Source organism: Trachypithecus francoisi, unplaced genomic scaffold (genome assembly GCF_009764315.1).
Source record: "Trachypithecus francoisi isolate TF-2019V2 unplaced genomic scaffold, Tfra_2.0 Lachesis_group8, whole genome shotgun sequence".
Taxonomy (NCBI): Eukaryota; Metazoa; Chordata; class Mammalia; order Primates; family Cercopithecidae; genus Trachypithecus; species Trachypithecus francoisi.
This window is the reverse complement of record NW_022681473.1, coordinates 73013534-73034734: the sequence shown is the minus strand read 5'-3', so window position 1 is coordinate 73034734 and position 21201 is coordinate 73013534. Positions and strand designations below refer to the sequence as shown.

The 21201-nt window shown below is 40.9% G+C and overlaps 2 protein-coding genes across 7 annotated transcripts in view; one reads left to right on the top strand and one right to left on the bottom strand.

The window, feature by feature from the left end:
• Positions 1–15426, top strand: part of CCDC90B (coiled-coil domain containing 90B) — a 49522-nt gene extending 34096 nt beyond the window's left edge. Inside the window, exons 9-10 of one of the 2 annotated variants that reach the window (XR_004435951.1) lie at positions 14779–15003; positions 15309–15426. Coding sequence is in view for 1 of the 2 variants with exons in the window: in XM_033206036.1 (XP_033061927.1) it covers positions 12568–12590 (23 nt within the window). In the remaining variant the exon portion in view is untranslated. Of the gene's footprint in view, positions 1–12567; positions 12606–14778; positions 15004–15308 lie in introns of those variants that run through there. The other variant, XM_033206036.1, reaches the window with a different exon arrangement.
• The window catches only part of ANKRD42 (ankyrin repeat domain 42), a 100292-nt gene that overhangs the window by 27565 nt on the left and 51526 nt on the right, over positions 1–21201 (bottom strand). For 2 of the 5 annotated variants that reach the window (XM_033206028.1, XM_033206029.1), the window contains exons 9-11: positions 17686–17861; positions 12694–12820; positions 7736–7880 (exon numbers count right to left, since the gene is read on the bottom strand). In XM_033206028.1, coding sequence (XP_033061919.1) covers positions 7736–7880; positions 12694–12820; positions 17686–17861 — 448 coding nt within the window. Of the gene's footprint in view, positions 1–7018; positions 7881–12693; positions 12821–17685; positions 17862–21201 lie in introns of those variants that run through there. The other 3 variants (XM_033206031.1, XM_033206030.1, XM_033206027.1) reach the window with 3 other exon arrangements.

The window sequence follows — 21201 nt, the reverse complement described above, 5'->3', positions numbered from 1 at the left end:
TAGTTAGGCAGGACAGCTCTGAACACAGAGGCTCCAAGAACAGCACAAGGACCATGTCCCTGGGGAGAGCCCATGGCTGGAGTTAGTTCCCCAGGGTGTTCCTGCCCACACCTTTTCTAAGGAGTCCAGTTAGTTTAATTCAATAGTGTGTGAACATGGAAGTAAGCTGCCATTATCCAACACCGCCTGGAAAAACAACCATGCATCTGGTCCCTCCCATATCCCTCAGCTGCAAACTTGAGAGTAGGATAAACTTCTAGCTTTCTCTTATAGTGGCCAGGTGTTTGTGGGCATAGGGTAATACAGATGGTCTCTTCTCTTGGAAAAAAAGCTTAGCGGCTAGTCTGAAGAAAAATAACAAACCTTTGATTGGGACTTAGCATATGATACAACTGTATGCATATGATACAAAAGTGTAGTGAGTAGCATTACAAATATTTTAAAGATGAGGCCAGGTGCGGTGGCTCACGACTATAATCCCAGCACTTTGGGAGGCCAAGGCAGGCAGATCACTTGAGGTCAGGAGTTCAAGACTAGCCTGGCCAACCCTATCTCCACTAAAAATACAAAAATTAGCTGGGCTTGGTGATGCATGCCTGTAATCCCAGCTGCTCAGGAGACTGAGGCATAAGAATCGCTTGAACCCAGGAGACAGAGGTTGCAGTGAGCCGAGATTGTGCCACTACACTCCAGCTTGGGTAACAGAGCAAGACCCTGTCTCAAAAGAAAAAAGAAAAACACTCAGGTGGGGCAGGAGTTTAACCTAATCTAACTAGATGGAATTACAGAAAGAATATAGAAAATTTAGGGGGAAGAGGTGGCTACTTGTCAGATATAGCCAATTTTCCAGTGCTTTAATAAGAGTTATGACTTCCAGAAACAGGCAGGGTATGGTGGCTCACATCTGTAATCCCAGCGCTTTAGGAGGCTGTCGTGGGCAGATCGCTTTGAGCTCAGGAGTTTGAGACCAACCTGGACAACAATCCCCCCTCTCTACAAAAAATACAGAAAAAATTTAGCTGGGCATGGTGGCTCATGCCTGTAGTCCCAGCTACTCACGAGGCTGAGGCTGGAGGATTGCTTAAGCCTGGGAAGTGGAGGCTGCAGTGAGCCGAGATCATGACCCTGAATGCCAGCCAGGGTACAGAGTGATACCCTGTCTCAAAAAAATTAATTAAAGACTTCCAAAGACAGTAATACTTATTTTTCTTTACCTTTTATATATTAGAAGAGACCTTAAGGATTCCAAATTTTCTAGAAACAGTGGTTAAATAACAAAGTCCCTCCTAACACCAAATATGTAACTTGTTCTATCAAACCAATTCTTAAAATACAACTACTTCAAAAGAAAATATGTGCTTGGCATTCAACAGGCCTTCCATAATTGTTCACTGAAGGTTCCATATCTCCAAATTCCTAAAAGTTTCTGCATTTGGACAACATTTTTCACCAAGATTACTCGTTTCTTTATCTTCCATTATAGCCAACAAGTATATTTCTCCCTATTACATGTTTTCTCCTAAGCTCAACAGAACTATATATTAAGATACTAAATACATGAATCATAATGCTTAAGCACCAAAAGCAATTCTAAATGTAAATGCAGTCTATTACTACAACAAAATTAGACAAAAATCCTTGTGGTGAAAATGTATATTTTTTTTACCCTGAAAGAATTAACAGGTTTGTCGAACAGATTAAAATTCTACACATAAAACTGTTGACTTTGTGGATCTACCAATTATTGCTGGGATATATGGAATTCTTATTTTTCAAAAAGCCTATGCACTCTGAAAATTCTAGACAGCATATGAAACTATAAGAGAATTCCACCTTCTTGCTTACCAGTACAGACTCTTAACAGTGTCAAAACCAACCCTTCTCCCCCAAAAAAGTAGAGTATAAACAAAGAGAAAGAAAGGCAAATCACAAACTTTTAGAACTTCCCCAAGCCAAGAGTTGAATGTGGATAAACTCCCTGAAATCCTCAAATTACTCCACGGGCCACTCTAGGTATATAAGCTAGGATGTCATAGGTCAGAGAGAAGCCCAGCAGAAACCATATCAAAGTTCAACCTTGTTCCAGACCTTTGCAGGTAGAAAATAAGGTTAAGTGAAACATGGAAGGTAACCGTGGAATATTGCCAGTTCCCGGTTGGCCATTCTTGATTAGCAAACATGGCCCAAAGCTGTAGATCAAGGACTTCCTGAATAATACTGGTTCTGGAGACAGAAGCTATGAGTTCAGTGCTACATAAATCTCTCTGTGGACAGACAGCTCTGCCAAAGCTATTACATTATATTTAAGTATATATTTAAATATATATATATATAAAATACTTAAAACATTAGTTTAAATTTAATGTTTTAAGTACAATATATATATCAAAGAGCACAAAGAAAAAAAAGGTACAGCTTAATGAATTTTTACAAAGGGAACACACCCCTGTGACCATGACTGAGATCAAGAGACTGGATATTACCAGCATCCCAGAAGCCTCCATTTGCCCCTTCCTAGGCACTACTGACTTATCTTACTGATTTGTGGACTACATGGAATCATACAGTATGTACTCTTTCATATTGCTTTCTTTTAGTCAGCACAGTGTTTGTGAAATTCATTCGTAGTGATGTGTAGAGCAGTAATTCATACATTTTCATTGCTATATAATATTCCATTGTATGAATATAGCAAAATGTATTGATTATTACTGTTGAGGGAATTTTTAGATGATTCTAGTTTGAGAGATATATATAATAAGGCTGACAAGAACATTCATGTATATATTTTTTGGTGTCCACCTGTGTACACAAAGAAACATGTACTAATTCCACTAGGAATTTAATTTTCCAAAGTGGTTAAGCCAATTTACACTGCCACCATTGGTATATAAAATCTCCAGTTGTTCCACATCCTCACCAACATTTGGTAGCGTCCATTTTAATTTTTCCCATTCTGATGGGTATATATTGGTATCTTGTTTGGGTTTTAATTTACATTTCTAATAACCAGTGATTTTGAGCACAATTTCATGTTTACTGGCCCACTTGGATATCTTCTTTTGTGAAGTGCCTATGCAAGTCTTGCCCAGTTTTTTTACTGGACTGTCTTTTTCACATTGATTTGCATAAGTTCTTTATATATTCTGGATACAACTTTTTCAGATAGGAGAGAAGAAAGAAAAGCAGAGAGAAAGAAAGGAAATATGTTTTTCTACACTTTGGCTTGCCTTTTCAAATCTGTTCATATAATCTTTGATGAACTGAAGTCTTATTTTAATGAAGTCCAGTCTACCCATTTTTTCCTACCCCAAGGTCATGAAGATATCCTATGTTATATTTTATCATCTCAACTTCCAATTTAAGACATATCTTGAAATATATGTTTGAACTTATAGTGTAACATTTTAACAAAATTATTACCAATTTTTAAGTTTTCATAAGTAAATTAACCCTATTAAAAAGCTATCATCAGGCCAGGCACAGTGACTCACACATGTAATCCCAGCACTTTGGGAGGCCAAGGTGGGTGGATCACAAGGTCAGGAGTTTAAGACCAGCCTGGCCAAGATAGTGAAACCCCGTCTCTATTAAAAATACAAAAAAATTAGCCAGGCATGGTGGTGGGCGCCTGTACTCCCAGCCACTCGGGAGGCTGAGGCAAAGAATTGCTTGAACCTGGGAGGTGGAGGTTGCAGTGAGCCAAGATCGCGCCACTGCTCTCCAGTCTGGGCAACAGAGCGAGACTCGTCTCAGAAAAAAAAAAAAAAGCTATCATCAGAAGTTTTCAAAGAAACATTTTCAAAATAAATGTTCCTAAAAGCACAGAAAGAGGGAGTGTGAGGGGTTTATAATAGCAGTAACAAGTGGTGTTAAAAGCATAGACTTGGGGCTAGACAGGTTGAAATCATGGCTAGCCATCTAACAAGCTTTGTAACTTTATAAATTGTTTATTTTATCTGAGAGTTGATTTCTTCATTTGTAAAATGAAGATGGTATCTGCTGAATATAAAGTCTTAACACTAAGCCCAATATACTCAAAACCTGTTGTTAATGATGACCAAGATGATGTTATTAACATAAGTTAAATGATCTCATAAAACTTAGATTTTCAGTACTGTGGGTAAACTAAGTGCCCAATCATGCTGTACTACAAATGATGAGAAGCCCTCAGACAAGTACAAGGTGCTTGATGGAAGGAGAGATCACGTGTGACCAGGGAGACTAGGAAAGGGGTGATAAATGAGACGGTTCCTAGGGGATTTTACAGAGTCAACAGGCAGTTTTCAAGGTATATGGACAAACTGAACAAAGGCTTAATGATGGGAAAGCATAGGGTAGCTTAAGAAAAAATAAGCTATTAATATATGTAGGAGAATAGACAAAAATAAGGTTGGTGAGGTAGGTTAGGGCTGAATGTCAAACTGAAGAATCAGTACTTATTCAGGTAAGGAAGATTTTCAATCCAAGGAGTGACAAGAAAATCAAGCTGACCACTGTGAGTCAAATGGATTTGGATAGGGAAGGAGTAAATACCAAAATTCTATCACAGTAGTTCAGATAGAAAGATATAGAAACCTAAACTAGGGAAGCAGTGAAAGTAGAGAGCATGTTCCCACCTACGGGATGGGCTCACTTTTTGTATGACCTAAAGGAGAAAACATGGCTAATCATTAAGAGTCCAAGACTGGGTAGTTGAGAAAATAGTGATGCCATTAATTTAAATGCAGAGATAGGGGAGAGAATCTGGTCTTGATACTGAGCTTGGTTCTGAACATTTTTTTTTTTTTTAAATTCAAGCACCACCGGGAATTTCAGGTGGAAATGTCCAGTTGACGAGCAGTGAGAAATACAGGTGGGGAGCCCTGGTGGGGACAACAGTACTAAAGTATGGATTTGATAGTAATTTCCACAGAAGTATTAGAAAAATATAATCTGGAGGCAGAGATTCTGAGTTTGCTCCTGCCTTACACTAGCTGTATGCTCTAACAAGACTCTCAACTTCTCTGAGCCTCTGCTTTCTCATTTATAACACAGGATCAAATATATATATATATATCATTCTACCGCCTCATAGGGTTGATGCAGACTAAAATGAGATAATATCTGAGAAAGTACTATAAAAACAGCTGTTATCAAAAAGCTATTTAAGTGCTTTATATATGTCAAACTATCCTAGGAAACTATTCTAAGAATTTTTTTCTCAGTAAAAATTGTACTATTGCTGATTATTTTGGGGTCTGAGGATCTTAAAGTACAATAGAATGCAATCATAGGTCCTGACCAGAAGGTGGCAGGAGAAAGACTTAAGAGCTTCTTGAGGATTCCATATTTATAGTTCTGAATGATAAGTTCATTTTACTTATACTTTATATATAATTAGACTCCCAAATAAATTATTCCTATCCTTAGCTGCATGTGGCTCTACACATTTATTTATCCACTGACCCTATCAATTCATCTGTAATACAGAAAATGGAAAAAAAGAAAGGGAGTAAATAATACAACGACCACTACTGTATAGTGAATACCTCTGTGTGCTAGAAACCGCATTCAGGATTTCTACATAATATTCCATTTAACATCAATACAATCCCATGAGGTAGGTATTATTATTCCTCATTTTAAAGACAAGGAAATTGAGATTCAAGCTTTTGTAAGTGAAAATAAACAGTGCCAGAGTTGCAGCTGCCATGAAAGCTCAGTGACATTTGCTTATTTACAAAAATTAGGTATAACCTAAAGCAAGAATGCAAAAAACAATGAATTCTGAGCACAGGGACCTTGAGACAGCTCTCCTGAAAGCCTACACATTGTTGGTAAAGTGAAGTTTTAGGGAAGCAAAACTATGGAGTATGAAACCAGATCCAACCTGAGAACAGATGCTTCTGAGTAAGCAAAGAGAATTTCTAAATAGCTAAAAGACAGAAAACATTTCTAAGTAGACAGTTTGGAATGGTTCAAAAGAAAATGTGCAGCTTGGGTGACCACCCCAAAATATTGTCCCACCTAGGCAGCTGAAGAACAACAACTTAGCCTTGACAACAAAGCAAGATCCCAACCTTATAGAAAAAAAAAAAAACCTAATTGGCCAGGTGTGTTGGTGCATGCCTATAGTCCCAGCTACCTGGAAGGCTGAGGTAAGAGGATCACTTGAACCTAGGGAGTTTGAGGCTACAGTGCCCTATGATGGCACCACTCCACTGAAGTATGGGTGACAAGAGCAACACCCTGTGTCAAAAAAAGACAAAACAAAGAACAACAACTTACCTTTCTACTTTTGAGGAGACTGGGAGTCACAGAGTCCCTGCCACAAGGTGGAGAGGTAACAGATTTGATTGGAAGCAGTAAGTTATAAATGGTACTGTGTCCTGTAGCCCTCTAACCAACACATGACTGTACAGCTGGCCTCTCTGATACTAAAGTTTCCCCATGTGCTAAAGGTCATACAAGAAGAGGGTTGCAAAATGAAGAGAATAGATTAATTATTATAGTTAATTATATTTCTTGGAAAATCAACCACTGGTGAGATACCAAAACCCAGAGAAACTGAGGAAGTGATTATATTTGCATATGCATAGAAATACACATACATGTTTGCAGATAGATAGAATTTTGTCCAATATGGTATGTACTAAATTGTTAACAATAACTTCTTCTGGAGAGTGGAACTTAGTGTCAGAAGGAACATCTATTTTGTTTTTAACACTATACAACAAACATGTTTTATTATTTATATATATATATATATATATATATATATATTTTTTTTTTTTTTTTTTTTTTTTTGATACAGAGTCTCACTCTGCCGCCCAGGCTGTAGTGCAATGGCCAGATCTCAGGTCACTGCAAGCCCCGCCTCCTGGATTTACGCCATTCTCCTGCCTCAGCCTCCCAAGTAGCTAGGACTACAGGCGCCCGCCACATCGCCCGGCTAGTTTTTTTTTGTATTTTTTAGTAGAGACGGGGTTTCACCGTGTTAGCCAGGATGGTCTCGATCTCCTGACCTCGTGATCCACCCATCTCGGCCTCCCAAAGTGTTGGGATTACAGGCTTGAGCCACCGCGCCCAGCCTATTTTAATATTTTTAAAGTGGTTATTGAAGAGACCAATGACTAGTTTGTGCAAAATAAAAAGAAGCCAGGAAGATTCTATAATATTAATAGATCAGATTTGAGGTGACACAAGCCTCAAACAGAATTCATCCATGATGACTGATGAAGAAACTTCCCTATGGAAAGAAAATATGGATTCCATTCGAAGCACTTTATTTTGGTTATTTAGAATATTAAAATATACATATCCTCTAGCTGTCTTAGAATTCTTATTGATTACTCTGCTTATGAGAATATTTTCTCCTTCTATGGTACAATATTACAATAATACTTAGGAACCAGGCTGCTGTTTGAAGATAGATGGATGGATGGATAGATAGATAGATAGATAGATAGATAGATAGACAGACAGACAGATGTGTGTATATAGAAAGTTACATAGTTACATATAGTGTGTGTGTGTGTACATATATTCCTTTAATCCTGTCATCAGCTCTAGAAAGTATAAGTTATCATCGCCAGTTTATAGCTGAGGCACAAAAAGGTTAAATGAGTAGCCCAAATCAAAAAAGACTATAGCCAGGATTCACGTCCAAAGAGCCCCAGCCCAAAGCTTGTACTCTTAGCCACTCTTGTATATATTTGTTGAGAAAAATAAATGTATTAAAAAGGACACCAACCATAGCCACAAAGCTAGGGACTTGAATTTTTTCCAGTGTTTCCCTGAGTTGATCAACCTCTGCTCGGTATTCATCAAGCTGACATTCTAATTTTTCTCTACGTAGTCGTTCATACTCCAGCTGGCCCTGCAGTTCTTTGATGGTCCTATCAAAAACAAAAATTTTTAAAAATCAATCACCAATGTCAACTAACTATTTTTAATAGTGGAAAGCATTCATGCATTGTATTTAAGGCAAATAAAACAAAGAAATCATTTATTCAACAAATATGTATTAAGGTTCTACTACGAACGAGCACTGACTTAGGTACTGGGGATACAGTGGTGAACGAAAGGCCCAAAATCTGCCTTCCTGGACCTTACTACTGCATAGTAGAGATATGCAGACAATAAGGAAAATAAATAAGTAAAATATACGGTATGTTGGAAGGTAGTAAGTGCTAAAGGAGAAAACAAAAATAAAGCAGGAAAGAGTAGTATAAAATGTTGTGGAAGAGGAGCTTAACATTTCATACAGTGGCTAGGGAAGGCTTTACTGATAAAGGGGCTTCTAAGCCAAGCCCTGAAGAAAATAAGAGAGATAACCCTGTAGACATTAGAGGAAAAGCATTCCAGACAAAAGGAACAAGTGCAAAGGCCCTAAAGTAGAAGTATGCCTGAAGAAGTACAAGAAAAACAGGCCAATGCGATAGAATCGTTTAAAGAATAAAAGGGAGGCCAGGCATGGTGGTTCATGCCTGTAATCCCAGCACTTTGGAAGGCTGAGGCAGGTGGATCATTTGCAGGTGGATCATTTGAGGCCAGCCTGGCCAACACGGTGTAACCCTGTCTCTACTAAAAATACGGAAAAAAAAAAAGTCAGATGTGGTGGCACACACCTGAAATCCCAGCTACTTGGGAAGCAGATGCATGAGAATCACTTGAACCTAGGAGGCGTGGATGCAGTGAGCTGAGATCATGCCACTACCCTCCAGCGTGGATGACAGAGCAAGACTCTGTCTCAAAAAAAAAAAAAAAAAAGAGAGAGAGAGAGGCCAGGCACAGTGGTTCACGCCTGTAATCCTAGCACTTCGGGAGGCCAAGGCAGAAGAATTGCTTGAGCCCAGGAGTTCAAGACCAGCCTGGGCAACATAGTGAGACCCCCATCTCTACCCCCAAAAACATTTTTTTTTTTAATTATCTGCATGGTGATGCACACCTGTAGTCCTAGCTACTTGGGAAACTGAGGTGGGGGGATCCCTTGAGCCCAAGAGATCAAGGCTTCAGTAAGCTGTGATCATACCACTGCACTCAAGCCTGGGTGACAGAGTGAGACCCTTTCTAAAAAAAGAAAAAGGAGAGGGACAGTAGTGTGAGTCAGAGACGTAAAAGAGAACCAGAGTAAGTAGGACCTTTTAAATCATAGTAAAGACTTTGGCTTTTACGCTGAAGGAAATGGGAAGCCACTGGAGGGTCCGAGCAGAAAAATGGCACAATCTGACCTGTAATGATTGCCCTGGATACTGTTTTAATATGATTACAGTGGATATGATATGATTACCCTCTTTTAATATGATTACTCTGGATACTGTGTTGAGAATAGACTACAGGGTAGGGGAGTGGGGGATATGAAGGCAGGGACAGGAAGTAGGAGACCTATTAGGAGGATGTCACAATAATCCAGACAAGAGGAGACGTAATTTGAACCAGGATTTTTCTACCTTATGGCTGGATGGTGAGGGGAAACAGAATTCCCAAGGCATGTTAGGTTGGGTCCCGGAAGGGCAATCTAAGAATATACAGTAGTAGCTCTGGTACAGAAGTGAGTAAGGTTAAGATTGGGGATAGAGAGGAAGAATGTTAATTGTGGAAGCCTAGAAGTTCCGCAATTGGCCGGGCGCAGTGGCTCAAGCCTGTAATCCCAGCACTTTGGGAGGCCGAGAAGGGCGGATCATGAGGTCAGGAGATCGAGACCATCCTGGCTAACACGGTGAAACCCCGTCTCTACTAAAAAATACAAAAAACTAGCCGGGCGCAGTGGCGGGCGCCTGTAGTCCCAGCTACTGGGAGGCTGAGGCAGGAGAATGGCGTGAACCTGGGAGGCGGAGCTTGCAGTGAGCTGAGATCTGGCCACTGCACTCCAGCCTGGGCGACAGAGCAAGACTTCGCCTCAAAAAACAAAAAAAAAAAAAAGAAGTTCCGCAATTAAGAAGGGAATATCATCCCTGGGACAGAGTAACACAAATATGTTTTATTGTATTGAGAGATTGGTCTAACTGATGGACAACAACAAAAATCAAAAGATATCCCTCAAGCCAATACTTGTCCAGTTTTTCTTTACAACTATATCTAAGATCAGGAGTTTGTACCCAAAGAATAAATGTCTTAAGATGCACTTAACACAGCGAGGTGTGGTGGCTCATGCCAGTAATCCCAACACTTTGGGAGGCCGAGGCAGGTGAATCACTTGAGGCCAGAAATTTGAGACCAGCCTGGCCAACATGATGAAACTGTATCTCTACTAAAAATGAAAAAAAAAAAAAAAAAAAACCAAAGTCAGTGTGGTGGCTCACGCCTGTAATCCCAGCACTTTGGGAGGCTGGGGGGGCAGATCACCTAAGGTCAAGAGTTCAAAACCAGCCTGGCCAACATGGGGAAACCCCTTCCCTACAAAAATACAGAAATTAGCTGGGCATGATGGCAGGTGCCTGTAATCCCAGCTACTTGGGAGGCTGAAGCGGGAGAACTGCTTGAACCCAGGAGGTGGAGATTGGAGTGAGCTGAGATCACACCATTGTACTCCAGCCTGGGAGACAGAGGGAGACTCAGTCTCAAAAAAAAAGAAAAAGAAAAACAAAACAAAACAAAAAAAGATGCACTTAACACAAAGTGGAGAACAAATGCTAGAGAATTAAAACTCACTCAGGGTGGAATTTAGAAGAAACACTGCCATCTTAGCTGATATGAAAATGCATTCTGGCACAAACATAAAGCAATTTTAAAAAAAAAAAACTGTTCAAAAATCACTTACATTAATAATATTTCACACTGAGAGACTAATCCATAACTATTCGACTAAAAGTTCCATTAAAGACTATTAAAATTATAATGATCTTAAACAGGGTTAGAATCATAGACTTAGGCTCAAATCCTGGCTCTACCCACTCTGTGACTTTACCCAAGGTTACTTAACCTCTATATTAAGTCTTGGTGTCCTAATCCGTATAGCTCATGGAGTTGTGAGGATTGCCTGAGATAAAGTATGTAAGGGGCTTCTCTGGTGCATAGCATATATTAGTGCTTAGAAGTAATACAAATAGCTGTAGTGGTAGTATAGTAATCTGCTTTAGGAGAAAAGTAAAGGAAACCAAAATTTAAAGCTCATTAGTAGGAAATAATTTTTCCACCATGAAGTACTTTTCTAGACTACAAGGAATCTAAGAACTTTCAGCTAGGCTCTTAGACCAAGGCTAACACTAAAAAAAATTCTACATCTCAAAACACTTCAAACAATATAGAGGCAGGGGACAGCCACCTATATGATATGATTTGTGAGATACCAAGAAAGCCCCTGATTTAAAACAAACAAACAAAAAAAATCAGTCTGCCACAGCTTCCTAGTGTCTAAAATCAAAATTACATCAAGAGATAGTTTCAGTTAATAGGGTAGCAGGGAAAAAAAAACAAAAAAAGAGTATTTTGGCCTAATGTTTTGCCTTCTGTTTAAATTCCCAAGTACCCATCCATGGAAGAATGACACATTAATCCTTATATTATTTTTTATTTTCTTTCTTTTAAACTAGAGCCAAATGTCAGCTTAACCACATTAATCCTTATCAAAGATTTAGATGTTACTCTGAATACAGTTAGCAGACCTCTTTCAGAGCTAGATTCGGAAGTGGGTGGAAAAAGGGAAACAGGCAGTTCTAAGAGTGTGACGGAACAAGACGCAACCAAAGGAAAGGGCAGGAAAAGCAGAGAACAAAGAAGGGAATCCATGTGTGGTTCTCTTTCCGGACCCATGTTTGATTAAATCCAGAGTTTCCTATCTCTTTCTGTTCCCTGTCCATTCTGGAAAGCAGATAGACAAGCAGAGAGACAGTAGGATCAAAGAAGCTCATGGCATCCTCTATCCCAGCAGCTATTAACTACAGTAGTCCCTCAGTATCAAAGAGGAATTGGTTCCAGGAAGCCCCAGACACCAAAACCCACAGATGCTAAGTCCCTTACATTAAAATGGTATAGTACATATGTATCTGCATATAATCTATATGCATTCTCCTGTATACTTTGAATCATCTCTAGATTACTTATTGTAGTAGTATAAGTTGTTGTAGCACATTATTTAGGGAATAATAACAAGGAAAAAAAACTCTATAAATGTTCAGCAAAGATACAACCATCCTTTTTTTTTTTCCTGATTATTGTCTCTCCAAGTTTGGTTGCATGCACGATGTGGAGCCCACAGATACAGAGAGCCAACTGCAATTAGAGAGGTACCCATCATCCAGAGAGCCAATTTAGGGTGCAGAAAGTGAAAGGTAGAGACAACCATGCACTTGCTCACTGCCTCTAGATGCAAGAGCATTCTCTGATGGGTACTATAATCAGTGAACATAAGACCTAGTCTCAGATTTATGAATGGGCAGTGTAGCCTGATGGAAATGTTCAGAGACTACATTAGAATGTCGGTTTTGCAAGATGAATAGAGTTCTGGAGATTGGTTGCACAACGATGGGAACGTACTTAACACTACTGAACGGTATACTTAAAAATGGTTAAGACGGTAAATTTTATGTGTATTTTATCACAATTATTTAAAAATCTTAACTCCTTTGCCATCTGGGGGCTTAGGAGAAAAGCAGGATGGAACCTAACACCCTTTGGCAAGATGAAAGAAAAAGTTGCTGATGAACAAACCCTCACATGGCATTTACAGAGGTATTTAAAAACAAATCATTAAAGTTTTGAGGACATTACTTTTCAGACTCGAGCTGTTCTTTCTTCCGCTTTAAATCTTCTTCTGTTATGCCTCCCAAGTGTTTGTAGTTGCTCTCGGCAATTTCCAGGAGGTGTCTCAATTCTACAATTTTCTTGTAAGCTCTCACTGCAAAACAGAGTTGAGTAGGAACCTAGTTAGACATATAACAGCTCATGTGTCCACTGGGTGCTGGTCTTCTTGAGCGTATTCTTCCTGTAGACTAGTGTCTGTATGGTTTGGAGAGGGGGTGGAGGAAGGTTGGTATATACAAAGAAGGATAAATATCAGTAACAGAATACTAAAATGAGCATGCAATGAAATACCTAAATGGAGGATGTATCAGGTTGTTATGACTATTAATGCTACAAACAAGAATGTTTTAAAAGACTAGCAGTATTGGCCAGGCACGGTGGCTCAGGCCTGTAATCCCAGCACGTGGGGAGGCCGAGGTGGGTGGATCACCTGAGGTCAGGAGTTGGAGACCAGCCTGGCCAACGTGGTGAAATCCCATCTCTACAAATAATTAAAAAAGTAGCCGGTGTGGTGGTGCATGCCTGTAATCCCAGCTACTCACGAGGCTGAGGCAGGAAAATCACTTGAACCCAGGAGGCGGAGGTTGCAGTGAGCTGAGAACATGCCACTGCACTCCAGTCTGAACAACAGAGCAAGACTCCGTCTCAAAAAAAAAAAAAAAAAAAAGACTAGCAGTGTTTTAGTACTAATGGTGGATTACAGGACCATGTGCAATCTACTATGTAACAGAAAATTAGAAAAACTGAAATTAAGTACCAGCCACAAATTTTGTGATTGGTCACTTGTAGCACCTATGCAAGAGAACAGTAAGAGAAGGAAGTATATTGAGAGAGATTCTGAACGATTCTCCAACTATCAGAACCATGACATCTCCATCTTTTATGGCAGTGGTTCTCTATCTGGGGTGATTTTCTTCCTCAAGGGTCATTTGGCAACCTCTGAATAGGTTTTGCTTGTCACAGCTTGGGAGTGGGAACAGGGAGGTGCTGCTGGCATCTAGTAAGCAAAGGCTCAGGATGCTACTAAACATCTCACAGTGCACAGAAAAGCCTGCCTCAACAAAATAATTATCTGGCCCAAATTGTCAAGAGTATAGAAGTTGAGAAACTCTGCTTTACAGGACCAGCTTAGCAAATCACAGCCTCTTCTTCCTAACACCAATGATTTATCTACCAACAGGTTAGAGCTGCAGGTTCTAAACTGCATACACCTGAATCAAATGGGATGCTTTTTAAAAATGTATGTGCTTGAGCCCCATTCCAGACCTACAAATTCAAGAATATGTACTTAATAAAAGCTCCTCGGTCAGGAGCAATGGCTCACGCCTGTAATCCCAGCACTTTGGGGGGCGGATCACTTGAGGTTGGGAGTTCAAGACCAGTCTGGCCAACATGGTGAAACCCCATTTCTACTAAAAATACAAAAATTAGCTGGATGTGGTGGCATATGCCTGTAATCCCAGCTACTCGGGAGGCTGAGGCAGAAGAATCACTTGAGCCCGGGAGATGAAGGTTGCAGTGAGCCAAGGTCATGCCACTGCACTCCAGCCTGGGCAACAGAGTGAGACTTTGTCTCAAAAAAAAAAAAAAAAAAAAAAAAGGCGGCCAGGCGCGGTGGCTCACCCTCCTAATCCCAGCACTTTGGGAGGGCCACGCGGGCAGATCACAAGATCAGGAGATCGAGACCATCCTGGCTAACATGGTGAAACCCTGTCTCTACTAAAAATACAAAACAAAATTAGTCGGGTGTGGTGGCTGGTGCCTGTAGTCCCAGCCACTCGGAAGGCTGAGGCAGGAGAATGGCGTGAACCCGGGAGGCGGAGCTTGCAGTGAGCCGAGATGGCGCCACTGCACTCAAGCCTGGGCGACAGACCGGGACTCTGTCTCAACAACAACAACAAAAAAAGGCTCCTCAGACAATTCTAAAGGGCAGACAGGTTTGGGAACCACCATAACTACTAGTAAGAAGGTAGAGGGGATTAAGATAAAAAATGTCAGAAAAGAGTGAAAGAGCAGTATTTAGCTTATATAATAATTTCTTTATTATTTGAAAGTCTGTGTTTCGTAAAGCCTGTTTTATGGGGTCCTTAGAGGTAAGAACTAAGATTAATTGGAATTAGCTCCAGGATGAAAGATTTCGATTCAACAAAAGAGGAAATTTCCAATGAAAACAATAAAAATCATGTATTTATGCAGTGTCTGTGATGTCGAGACACTACACTAAGTACCTTATACAGTTTAATCCTCACAGAGAAGAAATGCTTCTCAAAAGAAGACATACGGCCGGGCGCGGTGGCTCAAGCCTGTAATCCCAGCACTTTGGGAGGCCGAGACGGGCGGATCACGAGGTCAGGAGATCGAGACCATCCTGGCTAACACAGTGAAACCCCGTCTCTACTAAAAATACAAAAAACTAGCCGGGCGAGGTGGCGGGCGCCTTTAGTCCCAGCTACTCCGGAGGCTGAGGCAGGAGAATGGCGTAAACCCGGGAGGCGGAGCTTGCAGTGAGCTGAGATCCGGCCACTGCACTCCAGACCGGGCGACAGAGCAAGACTCCGTCTCAAAAAAAAAAAAAAGAAGACATACACACAGCCAACAAGCATATGAAAAAATGCTCAACATCAGTAATCATTAGAGAAATGCAAATCAACACCACAATGAAATGCCATCTCACATCAGTTAGAATGGCTATTATTAAAAAGTCAAAAAACAACAGATGCTGGGGGGGTTGTGGAGAAAAGAGAACATTTATGCACTGCTGTTAGGAGTGTACATTATTTCAACCATTGTGGAAAGCGGTTTGGCAATTTCTCAACTCAAAACAAAATTAACACATGACCCAGCAACCCCACTATTGGTATGTACCCAAAGGAATATATATCATAGTATAGTCATACTATATTCACACTATATTCATACTATAAAGACACATGCACACATATGTTCATCGCAGCACTATTCACATAGCAAAAACATAGCATCAACCTAAATGTCCATCAACAGAAGACTGGATAAAGAAAATGTGGTGTGGCTGGGCACGGTGGCTCATGCCTATAATCCCAGCACTTTGGGAGGCCAAGACGGGCAGATCACAAGGCCAGGAGTTCAAGACCAGCCTGACCAACATGGTGAAACCCCATCTCTACTAAAAATTCAAACATTAGCTGGCCATGGTGGCACACACCTGTAGTCCCAGCTACTTGGTAGGCTGAGGCAGGAGAACCACTTGAACCCGGGAGGTGGAGGTTGCAGTGGGCCAAGATCGCACCACTGTACTCCAGCCTGGCGACAGAGTGAGACTCTGTCTAAAAAAAACAAAACAAAACAAACAAGAAAAAACTTACTACCATTCACCGAATTCCCCAGGCCAGAAATCTGTCATCCTTGATTACCCTCTTTTTCTAACACCTCATAGCCACATCTATCAGCAAATCCTATCATCTTTCTCTTCTAAATACACCCAAATCTCACCACTTCTCATTATCCCCATCATCTCCACTCCAGTCCAAGCCATAAACAACTCTCTCCTGAACTATAGCCATAGCCCCCTAACTGATTTCCCTGCTTCCATTCTTGCCCTGTGAAGGAAAATGGGCTTTCCACAACACCAGAAATCTGGAGGCAAAAACAGTCAAGGCCAACAAGATCTTGGCTTGGCTTTCACTCTATCTTCCCAACAAAGTATGATCTTACTGATGCTGATTTTTTTCAAGAACCAGGATATATATATAAAGATTGCCTTAAAGAGAATACATAGAATGTTAATGTAAGCTCTTCTTAAATGGTGATGAAAGCCTCTAGTATAAAAAGGCGGAAGCAAAACAAGAATGGAGATGTCCCATGTAGGTAGTTACAGGCCTACATCAGGAACTCTAGGAGCCCAGGAAATCTGTGCAGATATTCTACATCTGCTCTTGTACAATTCTAATTTAGTATCCTTGGCATCAGGATATAATTATATCAGGAACTTCATCCAACCTTATATAGTTAGGTGGAGTATGTTCTTTTCCCACTTAATTCATACCCCATATGAAATGCTATGCTCTTGTCCACCTCCCAGTCTATCACCCACTCAACAGGTAGAGTGACACTGTTTTTAAATGTGAATCAGATCACATCATTCCCCACCCTGAATCCCAACAATAGCTTTCTATTTAAAATAAAATTTATATGCTGAGATTTTTTAGTGAAAAAAGAGGAAAAATGAACAAATAAAAATCTAAAACTAAAATCCTTATTAGGCCCTAAATAATCTGACTGGGTCCCTGCTTACCTTTCAAACCTGTCGCCACTTTCTTAGGGATTCTACTCAAGCCACATTAACCATTCTCAATGCTACATAACGGCCTTTACATGCACTGCTCCCTCTGCTGGCATGTTCTTCCAAGATCTTAATATGACTCATTCTCATCACTCAGGTCTCTGCTCAAACATCACCACCTCAGAGAGGCCTAATGACTTTCTTATCTATAGCACCACTCTACCCTATTTTCTTTATATATCTATTTTCTTATCAATTATTTATCACCCTCCCCCTGACTACCACCATTCGAATGAAGTTCCTTTGTATTGTTCACCATTATTTCAATACCTACAACAGTGTCTGGCACATAGTAGACAATAAATATTTGTTGCTATTATTATCTATAACAATCATTTGCCAACTAACCATGGAAATCCTTGAGATGTCTCTTTCCCTGTTTCCTTGATCCACTGAAGAAAATACTTGAGTATTTTCTTATATAACTTTCCACCCCCGAGGGACAGAGATTATGCCTTATACTTTTTATATGTTCAACAACCCTAGTACAAAAACTTATATTCGTTCTGGTTCCTGCAAAAATATCAAATTATTTTACTTGTAGGCAGTATTTGTCTTTAAATAGTTTCCAAACTTGTGGTAAAAAGTGGCTATGTTATTTCGGAAAGGATAAATCACAACAGAGGCAGCATACTTACTTCTGGCATCTGTTTTATCCAAGTCACTCAGACATAAATCATCCTTGGCATCAGTGCTTCCCTCAACACCATGTCTTATAAAATATTTCACATCATTTTCATCAATTTCATTTTCATCATCTATATCATATTTCTGTAGCTCCTCTAACAGCTTCACTGCTGCCAAATGGGCAAACCTGTAGAAAAGAATCAATAACTAACCAGATCCACAGTCTTCCTGAAACTGAAACTGCAGCTTGCACTTAACTTAGGGAATTACACTCTGTACACTCTGCCATCAATCCACTCACCAGCCAAGGAGCCAAAATCTGAAGGTCAGTGACAATTTGACATATATTCAACTGTGTGAGAAACTCAGTTACTTGACACTAAGGACAATTATTCATATTAAACACTGATTCCATAATTTTTATTGGCAAAAATACACTGGGAATGGAGATCCAATATCAAAGGAATATGTGGTATGCTCTCAAGCAGAGCTGCTCAACTGAATAGAAGACCCAGAACCACCCTCCTTGATTACCTACAGTTATTGCCTTTTCTTGGCCTAATTTAGATTATAGAATTCATTTTCATTTCAGTTTTAGGGCTATTAATATAGCTCTAACCCCCTCTATCTTCACCCTTCCTCAAGCCAAAGCATTTGGTACGACTTTGAAATTTAATGAAAAAATAATGACCTTTCCATTCATGTTTTCTAATTCTCCTTAATCTTTCCTGCATCTCTATGAAGGTTCCAGTAAGGTACTCTTGGTTTTGGAGTTGTTGTTGTGATTGTAGGTAACCTGCAAATTTTTCCACAATTTTTCTAACTGGAATTTTTAATATATTTTCTTACAACTTGAAGAATTACTAAACATAAAAACCTTATATCCTATTTTCTCATATTTACATAACCAAACACGCACATTACCTCCTACCAGGTACTGCATATCATTAAAGACACAGTGATAGTAATAAACATATGCAGGAAGTTGTAAGGTTTATAGAATTCATTATCTCTACTACTAGGTTGTAATTTCACAGCTGTCATTTACTGAGTGCTTACTTTACGCTAGATTCAAAGTTATCTCTAAAATAACACTATACCCACACCAAGCATTTTGGTGCATGAGAAAAAAATGTGGGCCCAGAAATTATGGAAAACTTCAGATACACCTATAGTATTCAATCACCTATTTGATGCTGATACAAAAATATACAAATAGATCAATGGATAAAATAGTTCAGAATTAAGCCCACACATACATCAAGAACTGATTTTGACAAAGGCAGTGTAGAAATGATAGTCTTGCCGGGCGCGGTGGCTCAAGCCTGTAATCCCAGCACTTTGGGAGGCCGAGACGGGCGGATCACGAGGTCAGCAGATCGAGACTATCCTGGCTAACAAGGTGAAACCCCGTCTCTACTAAAAAAAATACAAAAAACTAGCCGGGCGAGGTGGCGGGCGCCTGTAGTCCCAGCTACTCGGGAGGCTGAGGCAGGAGAATGGCATGAACCCGGGAGGCGGAGCTTGCAGTGAGCTGAGATCTGGCCACTGCACTCCAGCCTGGGTGACAAAGCGAGACTCCATCACAAAAAAAAAAAAGAAATGATAGTCTTTTAAACAAATAGTCTAGAACTGGATATCCATATGCAAAAAAAGAACTTGGACTCGGGGGGCGGAGCAAGATGGCCGAATAGGAACAGCTCCAGTCTCCAACTCCCAGCGCGAGCGACACAGAAGACCGGTGATTTCTGCATTTTCAACTGAGGTACTGGGGTCATCTCACTAGGGAGTGCCGGACAATTGGTGCTGGTCAGCTGCTGCAGCCTGACCAGCGAGAGCTGAAGCAGGGCGAGGCATGCCTCACCTGGAAGCTCAAGGGGGAAGGAAATCAGTTTTCTTAGCCAGGGGAACTGAGACACACAACACCTGGAAAATCGGGTAACTCCCACCCTAATACTGCGCTTTAGGGAAACAGGCACACCAGGAGAATATATCCCACACCTGGCCGGGAGGGTCCCACGCCCACGGAGCCTCCCTCACTGCTAACACAGCAGTCTGCCGCCATCTATCCGCAAGGCAGCAGCGAGGCTGGGGGAGGGGCGCCCGCCATTGCTGAGGCTTAAGTAGGTAAACAAAGCCGATGGGAAGCTCGAACTGGGTGGAGCTCACAGCAGCTCAAGGAAGCCTGCCTGTCTCTGTAGACTCCACCTCTGGGGACAGCACACAGCTGAAGTCCAATAGGGGAAGCAGCGGGGGCCGGTGCAGACGCGAACGACTCTGTCTGACAGCTTTGGGGAGAGCCGTGGATCTCCCAACGTGGAGGTTGAGATCTGAGAACGGACAGTCTGCCTGCTCAGGCAGGTCCCTGACCCCTGAGTAGCCTAGCTGGGAGACATCCCCCACTAGGGGCAGTCTGACACCCCACACCTCACAGGGTGGAGTCATCCCTGAGAGGAAACTTCCAAAGGAAGAATCAGACAGGTACACTCGCTGTTCAGCAATATTCTATCTTCGGCAACCTCTGCTGCTGATACCCAGGCAAACAGGGTCTGGAGTGGACCTCAAGCAATCTCCAACAGACCAACAGACAGTCCTTCTGACTGTCAGATGAAAAACTATCAAACAGGAAGGACACCTATACCAAAACCCCATCCGTACGTCACCATCATCAAAGACCAGAGACAGATAAAACCACAAAGATGGGGAAAAAGCAGGGCAGAAAAGCTGGAAATTCAAAAAATAAGAGTGCATCTCCCCCTGCAAAGGAGCGCAGCCCATCGCCAGCAACAGATCAAAGCTGGTCAGAGAATGACTTTGACGAGATGAGAGAAGAAGGCTTCAGTCCATCAAACTTCTCAGAGCTAAAGGAGGAATTATGTACCCAGCGCAAAGAAACTAAAAATCTTGAAAAAAGAGTGGAAGAATTGACAGCTAGACTAATTAATGCAGAGAAGATCATAAACGAAATGACAGAGATGAAAACCATGACACGAGAAATACGTGACAAATACACAAGCTTCAGTAACCGACTCGATCAACTGGAAGAAAGAGTATCAGCGATTGAGGATCAAATGAATGAAATGAAGCGAGAAGAGAAAACCAAAAGAAAAAAGAAGAAAAAGAAATGAACAAAGCCTGCAAGAAGTATGGGATTATGTAAAAAGACCAAATCTACGTCTGATTGGGGTGCCTGAAAGTGAGGGGGAAAATGGAACCAAGTTGGAAAACACTCTTCAGGATATCATCCAGGAGAACTTCCCCAACCTAGTAGGGCAGGCCAACATTCAAATTCAGGAAATACAGAGAACGCCACAAAGATACTCCTCAGAAGAGCAACTCCAAGACACATAATTGCCAGATTCACCAAAGTTGAAATGAAGGAAAAAATCTTAAGGACAGCCAGAGAGAAAGGTCGGGTTACCCACAAAGGAAGCCCATCAGACTAACAGCAGATCTCTCGGCAGAAACTCTACAAGCCAGAAGAGAGTGGGGGCCAATATTCAACGTTCTTAAAGAAAAGAATTTTA